The sequence below is a fragment of the Chiloscyllium punctatum genome, chromosome 25 (genome assembly GCF_047496795.1).
Source record: "Chiloscyllium punctatum isolate Juve2018m chromosome 25, sChiPun1.3, whole genome shotgun sequence".
Taxonomy (NCBI): Eukaryota; Metazoa; Chordata; class Chondrichthyes; order Orectolobiformes; family Hemiscylliidae; genus Chiloscyllium; species Chiloscyllium punctatum.
In genome coordinates this window covers 83,885,792-83,898,888 of record NC_092763.1, presented here as the reverse complement: position 1 = coordinate 83,898,888, position 13,097 = coordinate 83,885,792, and the positions used below count along the sequence as shown (strand labels likewise).

At 42.0% G+C, this 13,097-nt stretch overlaps 1 protein-coding gene across 1 annotated transcript in view; it reads left to right on the top strand.

Annotated features, from left to right (window-relative positions):
* Positions 1-13,097, top strand: part of LOC140496086 (tripeptidyl-peptidase 2-like) — a 134,982-nt gene that overhangs the window by 107,503 nt on the left and 14,382 nt on the right. The window contains exons 22-24 of the mRNA XM_072595620.1: positions 3,950-4,194; positions 6,195-6,273; positions 10,616-10,764. Of these exons, the coding sequence (XP_072451721.1) occupies positions 3,950-4,194; positions 6,195-6,273; positions 10,616-10,764 (473 nt within the window). The remainder of the gene's footprint in view (positions 1-3,949; positions 4,195-6,194; positions 6,274-10,615; positions 10,765-13,097) is intronic.

Below are 13,097 nucleotides of genomic sequence, written 5' to 3'. Positions count from 1 at the left end.
TCAGTACTCTGTCCGATGATGGCAAGCATACTATATGCCTTCTTGACCACTCTATCCACCTGTACAGCAACCTTCAGGATACAATGGACCTGAACTCCCAGATCTCTCTGCTCATCAACTTTTCCCAAGGCTCTTCTTTTTACTATATAATTTGCTCTAGAATTAGACTTCCCAAGATGTATCACCTCACATTTGCCTGGATTGAAATCCATCTGCCACTTCTCCACCCAACTCTCCAGTCTATCTATATTCTCCTGTATTCTTTGACAGTCCCCTATGCTTTCTGCTACTCACCAATCTTCATGTAATCTGCAAACTTGTGATCATACCAACAGTACCTTCTTCCGGATCATTTATGCATTTCACAAACAACAGTGGCCCCAACACTGACCCCTGGAACACCACTGGTCACCTTTCTCCATTTCGAGAAACTCCCTTCAACTCCTACTCTCTGTCTCCTGTTGCTCAAGCAGTTCTTTATCCACCTCGCTAGAACACCCTGCACACCATGTGACTTCACTTTCTCCATTAGTTTACCATGGGGAACCTTATCAAATGCCTTACTAAAGTTCATGTATATGACATCAACAGCCCTTCCTTCATCTATCAACTTGGTCACTTCCTCAAAGAACTCTATTTTAAAGTTAGTAAGGCACGATCTACCCCACACAAAACCATGTTGCCTATCACTGGTAAGCCCATTCTTTTCTAAACATAAATAGATTTTATCCCTTAGTACCTTCTCCAGCAACTTCCCCACCACTGACATCAGGCTCACTGGTCTGTAGTTACCCAGAATATCCCTACTACCCTTCTTGTACAGGGGGACAACATGAGCAACCCTCCAGTCCTCCGGCACTTCACCTTTATTTAAGGATGCTACAAAGATATCTGTCAGGGCCCCAGCTATTTCCTCTCTTGCCTCCCTCAGCAACCTGGGATAGATCCCATCCGGTCCTGGGAATTTGTCCACCTTAATAACCTCTAGCATACCCAACACATTTTCCCTACTTAAGTTAACATGATCCAGAGTAATCAAACTTCTATCTCTCATCTCAACAATCATCATGTCCCTCTCCTCAGTGTACACTGATGCAAAGTAATCATTCAAAATCTCACTCATTTTCTCAGGTTCGACACACAGCCTTCCTTCATTATCCTTTAGTGGACCAATACTTTCTCTAGTTACTTACTTGCTTCTTATATAAGAATAAAAGGCTTTGAGATTCTCCAGGACATACCTGTCCTGCATTGTCTTTAGCCTATCTTTGAAAGCCTCCCACATATCAAATGTGGACTTCCCTTCAAATAGCTGTGTCCAATCCACATTTCCCAGCTCCTGCCTAATTTTGATATAATTGGCCTTGGCCCAGTTTAGTACTTTTTCCTTAAGACCACTTTCATCTTTGTCTACAAGTATTCTAAAACTTACAGAATTGTGGACACTGTTCTCAAAGAAATCCCCCACCTGGCCTGGCTCATTCCCCAACACCAGGTCCAATATGGCCCCTTCCCTTGTCGGACTATTGGCATACTACTCTAGAAAATTCTCCTGGGCACTTCTTACAAATTTCACCCCATCCAGACCTCTGACACTAACTGTATCCCAGTCCATGTTGGGAAAATTAAAACCTCCCATCACCACCACCCTGTTGCCTCTACATCTTTCCATAATCTGTCTACCTATTTGTTCTTCTACCTCACGCTCACTGTTGGGAGGTCTGTAATACAGCCCCAACAATGTAACTGCATCCTTCCTATTTCTCATCTCCACCCATAATGCCTCACTACTCAAGCCCTCCATAGTATCCTCGTTTAGCACAGCCGTGATATCATCCCTGACTAGCAATGCAACTCCTTCCCTCCATTTTACTTCCCTCCCTGTCCCATCTGAAGCATCTATATCCTGGAACATTTAGTTGCTAATCATCAGACCCTTCCTTCAAGCAAGTCTCTGTGATTGTAATAACGCCATTCTCCCAGGCACCCAAAACCTTAATTCATCTGCCTTACCCACTGTACACCCTGCATTCAAGTATGTGCACTTCAGGCCACCAGTTCATTTGTTTTCATCTGCTCTCTGCCTACTCTTCCCATTGTTAATGCTAACTTCATGATCCTTACAGTCTCCAGTTTCCACCTCGCTGCCTACTTGTCTTCTCTTCTGTTTCCCAGCCCCTGCCACATTAGTTTAAAACCTCCCCAACAGCAGTAGCAAAAACTCCCCAAGGACATTAGTTCCAGACTGTCCAATAGGTAATAGTCCCACCTTCCCCAGAACCGGTCCCAATGTCCAACAAATCTGAAATCCTCCCTCCTACACCATCTCTCAAGCCACGTGTTCTTCCTGCCTATTTTTTCATTTCTTCACTGGCCAGCACATGACACTGGTAGTAATCCAGAGATAACTACCTTTTAGGTCCTCCTTTATAACTTCTCTCCTAGCTCCCTGAATTCTGCTTTCAGGACCTCATCTCATTTTTTACTTGTATCGTTGGTGCCTATGTGCATCAAGACAACTGGCTGTTCACCTTCCCCTTTTAGAATGCTCTGCAGGGTGACATCCCTGACCCGAGCACTTGGGAGGCAACATATCATCCGGGAGTCTCGTTTTCAGCCACAGAACCGCCAGTCTACTCCCGGTACAATAGAATCCCCTATGACTATGGCCCTACAAGTGTTTTTCCTGCCCTTCTGAACAGTAGTGCCCGCCACGGTGCCATGATCTGCTCTCCTTTGGTGAGCCATCTCCACTATTTAAATAAATCTGTGAAATTCTATACCATGGGACAGTCGAGCTGGATTGTTAAGGATATTCAAGGCTGAGAGAGACAAGGTTTTTGTTTAATTAGTGCGGAAATCAAGGCTTGTGAAGGTACTGTGGGGAATAAGTCAGGAACAGGAAGTTGAGGGTTATCAGATAAGCGACAATCTCATTGAATGGCCTGCTTCTGCACCTACATCTTACAATGTGTTTGGGGATGGAAAAGAAGCGAGTAGGGAGAACATGAGAAAAAAAGAGAAACATTTCTGGAGAGGTGCAATCTTTCCCACCCTGTCAAACTGAATTACAGGAAAGCCAAGGCTCAATTGAAGCCCCATCCTCTAAAAAAGGTGTACAATTTTTTTTTTCATTTCATGTGAATGAAATTCTTAATGTGCTTAATTTATCAGTACCATGATGGGGTTTCAAACCATTTTTTCTTTAAGCTATTGGACCAGTAGTACTGGTGCTGTTAGAGAACAACAGTACTTTAGCTCTGTTCCAACTGCACATGGGAAAATAAGGAACTCAGTTAAACTGTCACTCACACTAGTCTCAATGTGTCCGACCAAGACTCCAGATGAGAGTCAACTTATAGGGTGATGTTCCACCACAAATCTTCAATGTACTGTTCTGTCTAGCATTCTTGCCTGTATCTCAGAAGATATGGTCTCCTCTTGGAGTTGAGTGTGCCACTCACTCGAGCCCAGCCATTCAGTGTACTATTGATCAAGTACTACACAATCAGAAGCATCAGTTTGATTTGAAACATTAAACCAAGAACAGTAAAAGATATTGTAACAGTACTTTATAGAAGAGCAGATGAGGTCTTCCTCGTGTTATAATTTACATTTACCCCTCAACTAGCAAAAAAATTCTTTCATTTCTGTGCTGGGTAGCACGTGGCATTGGTAGTAATCCTGCGATCACTACCAAGAGAATTTAAGAGAGAATTTGATGTGTGCAAATTGGCTGCTACATTTCCTACAACATTGACTTTACTTTGAAAGTATTAAATTGGTTGCTGATTGCTATACAATGTTGCTAAAGGTGCGATTGAAATGCAAGTCTCTGTTCTTTCTAAATGTGAGTCAAATACAAAACATTGATTTTGAAGTGTGTTGAAGGTGTATCTCGTTTTGTCAAAATGGCTTGTTCATGAAATGCTTTGTTGTTTCTTCACAGTACTCGCTAAAACTGGATAAAGGGGACTATGTGATACGCCTGCAGATTCGCCATGAGGCGCTGAGTGAGTTGGAGCATTTAAATGATCTGCCATTCCAAATCGATCGCAAGCTCCCAACTCCACTGAACTTGGACGTCTACCGAACCCATGTCAACGCGCTACTCAACAAGAGCAAGTTTTGCTCCCTTACGTTGCCCCCAAAATACACCGTTCCATTCTACGTCACTTCATTGCCAGATGACAAGTAAGTAATTGATCTAAGATTTACAGAATCTGACCAGTTAAAGACTGAGAAAGGAAATATACAGCATCTTTATACAAGATCTTGCCATTCCATCATGCTGGCTCTGCTCCTAGTGGTCTGGTATGAACGCCCATCAGGCAATCTCTGTCCTGGGGTGTATGTATTTTTGAAGAGTTCCTCATTTTTAGTAGTGTTTATGACTATGCCCCGAGTTTCAAAAAAAAGAATAACTGCTCATGTCCACATGAAGAAAAGAAATTATAATGCAGTTGTCGTGTTTAATTATTTAATAGTAATGGAGCATGAGAACCATCATTTGGGTACAGGAAATACAAATTACTGTTTAATTTACCATAATAGCCTCAATGAATGTTGGTCCATATCTCTTTTGTAAGGTTTTGTTCATCTCTCACATTGTGAAATTAAGTCAGGGCACTCTAAAGCCTTTTATTTCTCATCATCCAGGAAGAAAACCTTGCAGTTCTTTAATCCTGTCATCATGTCATTTCCAAGAAATTTACAGCCAAGGAATTAATTTGGGAATGTTACTAGTTGTTGTGATGAGGCCAAATGCAGAGGCAGTTTGAACTCAGTAAAATCCCACAAATGAGATGACTGATCAGCGAATCTGTTTTTAGGGACAGAAGTAGGCCATTCAGGCCTTCGAGCCTGCTCTGCCATTCAGTGAGACCTTGGGTGATCTGTGACCTAACTCCATACACCTCTCTTTGGCCCATGTCCTTAATACCTTTGCTTAACAAAAAATTATGTATCTCAGATTTAAAATTTAACAACTGAACCTGCATCCACTGCAGTTTGTGGAGGAGAATTCCAAACACCTACCACTTTTCGTGTGTAGAAGTGCTTTCTAATATTTCTCCGAAATTATCTGACCCTAATTCTCAGACTATGTCCCCTGTTTCTAAAATGTCCAACCAGTGGAAATATTTATCTTTATCTACACTATCTTTTCCCATTAATATCTTGAAGACTCTGGTCACATCATCCTTAACCTTCTAAATACTGAAAAAAAGATCTAATTTGTATAATCTCTCCTCATAATTTGGCACCTGAAGTTGAGGTATCATTCTTGTAAATCTACTCAAATTGACTGAGGAACAACTATTAAGTTTAACAGAAGGAAAATAGTAGAATCATTCAACACAAAAGGAGGCTTATCATGTCTGAGTCAACTCTCTGATGATCCTACGTCCCTAGCAGTCAGTTCTTACCCCATAACCTTGCAAACCTTAAGAAAAAAAACAGACTCCATCAGCTAGTATATACAAAGAGAAAAGACAGCCTAATTAGAAGGGATGAAATTGAGTAAATCAGGAGAAATTGTGTTCACTGGCAGGAGTGTCAGAAACCAGAGGACGCTGATTTAAAATAATTAGTAACAACAGAAAGGAGATGGAGAAATAAAGAAATGCAGTGAGTATATTCCAATTCCGAACAACTGACTGACAGGGGACTAGAAGCAGCTGCATTTGTCCTGTTCAAAATGGAAATGGATTAATAGTTGAAAAGGAAATAAAATACAGGGATTTGGGGAAGGAGCAAGGTCAGTGAGATCAATTTGAGAGCTCTCCCACTGATCCGATCAAGGCAGAAAGGCCCCTTGGTCTCCTTTATGATTCAATGTATTTGGTTCAACTGTTGTTACATTCAAAATGTAACAGATAAACTATGAAAATATTTAGTGTTGCAGTGCAGTGCAAAAGCCTTAGAGGTAGGAGGGAGAAAAGGCAATACATCAGAGTCACAGTCAGAACGTTCTTTTCTTACAAGCAGTTTGAGATTTGTTCCACTCAACAGACTCCATCCTGTGAATAGATTATCCCTTCGTTTCCAAACTCCTTCAGCTTTCATTTCCTGACACCAGATCTACCTTATGAGGCTGACTGACCTACTGTGTATTCCCAGCATTTTCTGTTTCTGAGAATGTTTCTGTCTCGGTGTGCAACAAGGTGGAATTCATTTCCTGTTTCATCCTCCAGAGTTCCAAAAGGAATTGAAATTGGTTGCCAACTCACTGGAACGCTCACACTTTCGAAAACGGAAATGGGCAAGAAAGCTGTAAGTCTTGTTATTTATCTCGTCCCACAGGCACCAGCCTAGCCTCTTGTTCATTATGTTTGTTCCTTAATGAGAGGTGGCATCTGTTGCACATTGGCACAAACTGTAGGTTTAGCTCTTCCCTATTGCATGTGTAAAGGAACATGGGACCAAGGATAAAATATTAAGCCCTCTGGGCATTTCTGAGATTCTGTTAGCTTGAGTTTGATCTGAAACTGAATTAATTGTTTGTCTTTGTTCGATATCACTTTACAGGTCAGGGATTGTTTAGCTGAAAACCTCAGGATCAGTTGGTGTTGGATAAAGGATATTTTCGGTTTTGGGTCGACTGTAGGCCTTTGGGAAAGAATCTTTTCCTTGACCATAAGGACCTAAACAGACCTAAAAGGAATTTTTTTTTTCCCAAAGGATTCAAACTCTGTGTATCGACGAGTTTGTTCAGGTCCACATTGAAAAAGACCTTTGGTTTTTCGATCTTCTTAGTTTTCAGGCGTGGAGATAATGAGTACCTGACCTGTATACCTTATCTATCAAAAATCTAGTTTTTTTAAATGTTTTTGTGGGGCGTGGGCATTATTGACTGGGCCAGCATTTCTTTCCCATTCCAAATTGCCCTGAGAAAATGGTGGTTAGCTGCTTTTTTGAGCTGCTGTTTTCCATATGAAGTGAGTGCATCCACGCAGCTGTTAGGGGGGGAGTTCTGTATAATTTTGTCCCAGCGTTAGTGAATAAATGGAGGTCAGGATAACGTGTGGCTCAGAAGGGAACTCACAGGGGGTCCTTGAGCACCACAGCCTTTCAGTTGACAAACCTCAAAAATATTGCTCCCTTTCATGTTGGAAAGTGTTTCCTATTCTTATTGCAGAGTAATCTAGCTCCAAATTTAAGATTTCGTTGACGCAAACTGTTACCCCTGTTTCTCCGTCAGCGGATGTTGTCAGGTATGCTGAGTATTTGCAGCACTTCTTGTTTTTCTCTAAGATTGTGTCCCCTTGTTCAAAGGTAGACTGGTCAAATTGCCCTTTAACCTTCTGCATTCAAGGGAATGCATGTGTAACCCATGCAACTAATCTTTCAGTTTTAATGTTTTAAGCGCCAGGGCCATTCAGAAGAGCCTATGGGATATCATCTCCAAACCCCATTTATTCAGTCTTCCTTGACATCTGATTTTTGTGCTGTGAAGAAATGTGATGGTGATGAACCACATTCTTTAGTCGACACAATTAATGCATTCCTCAGTTGCATCCACACTCAACTCTCTTTAAGTTATATTGTTTTGTGTCATTGTGCTCCTCCTTTGCCACGTGTTCACAATCTTCGTCCTTGTATTTAAACCCATTGTGTATTAGTCCATCCCTATTTCTGTAACCTCCGCTGCCTTTGCAGCTGGAAGCACATCATTCTACTGACTCTCTGATGTCGTGTGGAGGTGCTGTTGTTGGACCAAGGTGGACAAAGTCAGAAGTCACATGAAACCAAGTTATAGTCCAACAGTTTTTTATTTGAAGTCACAAGTTTTTGGAGCACTGCTCTGTCATCAGGTGAAGTGACTTCACCAGAATATTCTAAACTGAGATCTCAGGTGGGCCGAACATGTCCCAAACCATTGTTTTGAAGAAAAGTAAACTTATACCAGCTAGAAGGGCAACAGCAGTAGACACATGGGAATACCATTAGTGGTGCTGGAAGAGCACAGCAGTTCAGGCAGCATCCAACGAGCAGCGAAATCAACGTTTCGGGCAAAAGCCCTTCATCCAGTATTTGATTTTCAGCATCTGCAGTCATTGTTTTTACCACATGGGAATACCATTGCCTATAAGTCCTCCTCCAGAAATGAAAAAGAGTCATACTGGACTCAAAATGTTGACTCTGTTTCTGCCTCCACTGACGCTGTCAGACCTGCTGAGTTTCTCTGGCAATTTCTGTTTGGTTTCAGGTTTACAACATCCACAGTATTTTGTTTTTGTCAACTTCAACGATGAGCCATAAATTCCAGTCACAGCCAGAAACTCTATATCTGACCCTGAATGGACACAAAAATGTACAGTTGCGTTTAGTCTGGGGTCAGTTAGCTGAGTTGGCTGGATGGCTAGTTTGTGATGTAGTGGAATGGTTGATTCAATTTCCATACCATCTGAGTGTTTGTTTGAAAGTGTTTGTTTTAATTCTTTGGCGGTCAACCTCAGCAGTCTTTAAACCTTGTGTCCGGGGGTTGAGCAGATATTGTGTTGGTTTTCATGAATAAATGCTCCAAGTGCAGAGATCCAGCAGAAGGCTGCATCAGTTGCATAGATTGCTGGGTATTTTTTTCAGGCCCAAGGACTGTCTGCTGTTGAATATTTGACTATTGCTCTGGGATCTCTTCACTGGAAGAGCTGCTTCATCTTGGAAGTGGGACCTGAGTCTGAGGTGACCGTGAAGGTTTCATCTTTTCAACTTTGCCCCTCACCTGTGGTGATCCTCAGGTTAAACTCACCATTGGTTGTTCCCTCTATTGAGAGAGCATTACTATTTTCCTCTGAAATTATGACTACTTCACCAATGATTATCAGCATTTTAAGTCATCGGCTGCAAATACTTTGAGAGCTCTCTGTTGTGAATGGCGCTGTAAAAATGTGCATTGATTTGTTCTTTTGCATCTGAAATCCATGATGATGTTCATTTTTCTGTGAAAGTACAAACCTGGCTGCTTGGTGTGAATCAGCTGTTGGTATCCATGGTTTGTATGCGTTGACTTTAGAGCCTGTTTTTGTGCTATTGTGACTTAGTTACCAAATTATGGGATGCAGTGGAGGCTATCCCTTTTAACAGGGTGAAGTGATATTTGTGCAGAGCGACTCTATTTGTGACATAATGGAACCTCCCCAGAATAGATGAATCATTCTGCAACTCAACTGTTTCTGTAGATGCAGGTGTTGAGCACTGCTTGTCCTGTGTTTGTGTCTATGATTTGTTCTGGCTGGTTAGTGATTTCACAGTTGCAGGTGATTGCTCCATTAGGAAGTGAACTTCATGGCTCTGTGTACACAGTGATTCATCAACCACCGATTCTGCACCTGGAAACTCAAGACAGGTCATTTCTATTACCGAGAAACAGGAGTGTTTTAACCCTGTCACAAAAACAATACGCTGTGGTGCTGGAGATCTGGGGGAAAAAAAGGCATCAAATGCTGAACTGGCTCAGCAGGCCTGCTAAGAGAGAAGCAGAGTTAATGTTTCAGATTAGAAACCCTTTCATCTCTGGTGACAGCACAACAACAGCTTACATTTATATAGAGTCTTTAAACGAGTAAGACATCACTGCCCTCATTTAGAAGTGTCTGTTTTAATTCTTTGACGGTCAGCCTCAGCAGTCTTTAAACCTTGTGTCCAGGAGTTGAGCAGATATTGTGTGCAGAGCTGCGGCAGAAGGCTACATCAGTTGCATAGATTGCTAGGTATTTTCTTAGGCCCAAGGAATGCCTGCAGTTGCATTTTTGACTGTTGCTCTAGGATCACTTCACTGGAAGAGCTGCTTCATTGTCAAAGTGGGACCTGAGTCTGAAATAATAACGCTGATTTATTGAATCATATAAGATCCTTTTTTTTGGGGTGGGGTGGAGTGAGGTTTTGGGGGGATGGTGGAGAGGTGGTGTCTTGACAGAGTAAATGTGAAGAAGTTGTTTCATCTTCTGGGAGAATCTCGAACTAGGGGTCACTTTAATAAGAGCTGAAAATGTGTTGCTGGAAAAGCGCAGCAGGTCAGGCAGCATCCAAGGAACAGGAGAATTGACGTTTCGGGCGTAAGCCCTTCTTCAGGAAGAAGGGTTTATGCCCGAAACGTCGATTCTCCTGCTCCTTGGATGCTGCCTGACCTGCTGCGCTTTTCCAGCAACACGTTTTCAGCTCTGATCCCCAGCATCTGCAGTCCTCAGTTTCTACTCATCACTTTAATAAGACCTATTTAAAATAGAGTATTGCCCAAAATGTTTTATCTCCATTTTGAATTTTGGATCTTGCCTTCTGAGGAAGGGATGTTTGAATATTTTTAAGGCACAACTAAATACATTCTTGGTAAGCAAAGAGGGGAAAATGTTATTGAGATAGACAAGAATGTGGATATATAATTACAATCTGATCAACCATGACCTTATGAAATGGCATGGCATGCTTGTGGGGCCAAATTGCCTACTCCTTGCTCCTTGTTCATAGGTTTCTCTCTCCAGTGATGCTGTCATACCTGATGAGCATTACCGACATTTTCCGGTTTTATGTCTAATACACTGTTGGTGAATTTGCCACAACAAAAGTGACCGTTTCTACTGATCCTGTGAGTAATTTCTGTGTAATTGATTATTTTCAGGATGTACACAATTTGTACTACCATCTCATATCACCTCCAAACAAGACCAAGGATGGAAACAAAGAAAAGTCCAGCAAAGAGAAGGAGAAAGAACCAAAGGAAATGTTCGAAGAGGCCATTCGAGATCTCAAAATACAATGGCTACCCAAGTATGGAACACAAATTCACCTAATTTGTTAGGAACAAATAGTGAGGAAGATAATATATAGCTGGCAGTGAAGATGGAGTGCTCAAACACGAGCTCGTAGCTATAGTAACCTTGCTGCAAGAGAGCATTTGTCCTGTTTTCACCCAGTTCAAAATTTGGGTTGCTCGTTTGAAGGTTTGTGTGAGCATTTTCTGGTGTGAGTTGTTGACTGGTTAATTATCCCACCAGAAATGCAAACCCATCTCCTAGTGTTGCTACAGAGCCATTGTACCTTTTTATTTACATAACCTAGAATTGGATTATATTCCTGTGGCTAGCTGAAGATCAGTGCTCCACCTTGTTAAAGCTGGTATTTGTTTATCTACAAGAATATCATAAACATATCAAGGTGTATTCATTACCTTTATACTCACTGAAAGCAGTTTTATTACTTGCTCGTATATTTGGTACAATTAATGGAACAGGATTTCATTTCAGGTCAAGGATCTTACTTCAGAACTTGGAAATCAGAAAAAAAATCATCGAATTGAACCATTAACTCTGTTTATCTCTCTGCAGACCTGCTGAATACTTCCAGTGCATTCTGTTTTATTTCAGATTAGCAGCATTCACACTGTTCAGTTTCTGTTATTGTTTGTCATCATGGCATTATTGGGAGTCATTTCACATCTTTGAATTGGAAGGTTGAGGATTTGAGTTTCACCCTAAATCCCTGAACATTAAAACCTACACCAGTGCTCTGTTGCAGTCATGGGGAAGCGTTGTATTGCTGGAGGTGCCATCTTTTGGATAAGCCATGAAATTGAGTCTGCTTCTGCCCTTTCAGATGCATTTGAATTATCTGATGATATCATTTGAAAAAGACCGACAGAGCCTTCTACAGTGTCCAGCCAAATATTTATCCCTTTACAAATGCCTCTTTAACAATACCTCACGTTGAATTTATTGTCACGTTTACTGAGGCACAGTGAAAAGCTTTGTCTTGCGAGCAATACAGGCAGATCACAGAGTTAAGTAGCATAGATAGTAAATAACAGGTAAACATCAGCAAAAACCAAAACACAAGTACCGGCAAACGCTAAAAGTTTGTAAGTCCATTCAGTATTCTCACAACAATAGGGTAGAAACTGTTGCAAAACCGGCTGGGGTATGTGTGTGTTCAGGCTTGTGTACCCTCTCCCCAATGGTAGAGGTTGTAGAAAAGCATTGCTAGGGTGGGGTGGATCTTTGAGAATGCTGGCGGCCTTTCCTTGACAGCGGGCTTATAAAAGTTGGCAAGAGTATTCGCTGTCATGCCAAATTTTCTCAGCTGCCTGAGGAAGATGATGTTGGGCCTTTGTAACCAGACCATCTACATGAAGCGTCCAAGAAAGCTTGTTGTGGATGACCAATCCTAGGAGCTTGACACACTCCACTCGTTCCACCTCTGTACTGTTAATGTGTAGGGGGGCATGAGTAACATCCTGCTGAAAGTCAATAATGAGTTCCTTGGTTTTGCCGGCATTGAGAACTAGGTTGTTCTCAGTGCACCATTTTTCCAGGTCTTCCACCTCCCGTCTGAGATTCGACCGACTATGGTGGTGTCATCAGTGAACTTGTAAATGGCATTAGGTATTTGGTATTTGGCGATGCAGTCACAGGTATACAGTGAGTACAGTAGGGGGCTGAGTACGCACCCCTGTTGAGTGTTAGTGAGGATGAAATATTGTCCCTAATCTTCAGTGATTGTGGCCAGTGAGTCAGGAAACTGAGAATCCAGTTGCAGAGAGTGGTGCTGAGTCAGAGATCACTAAGTTTAGTAATCAGTCTGAAGGGGATAATAATGTTGTTGAAGGCTGAACTGTAGTCAATGAGTTGGATTCTTACATAGCTGTTCTTGGTGTCAAGTTGTTCTTGGGAGGAATGAAGGGCAAGTGATATGGCATCTGACATGGATCTGTTGGTCTGATAGGTAAATTGGAGTGGGTCAAGAGTAGTGGGGAGGCTGGAGTTGATTAATGTCATGACCAGCCTTTCAAAGCACTTCATGACTCCCGAAGTTAGGACCATTGGGCGGTGGTCATTGAGACATGCTGCATGAGCCTTCTTAGTCACAGAGATGATGTTGACCCTCCTGAAACAGGCAGGGACAGTGGCCTGCTGCAGGGAGAGGTTGGAGATGTCCGAGAAGACCTCTGCCAGTTGATCTGCGCATGCTCTGAGTGCACGGCCTGGTACTCCGTCTGGTCTCATTGCTTTCCTTGGATTCACATGAAGGAAAACCAATCTGATCTTCATGCAGTGACTGTTGGGATAGATTCATCAGAATAGGTGTTACCTCTCTGCCGGAGTTCT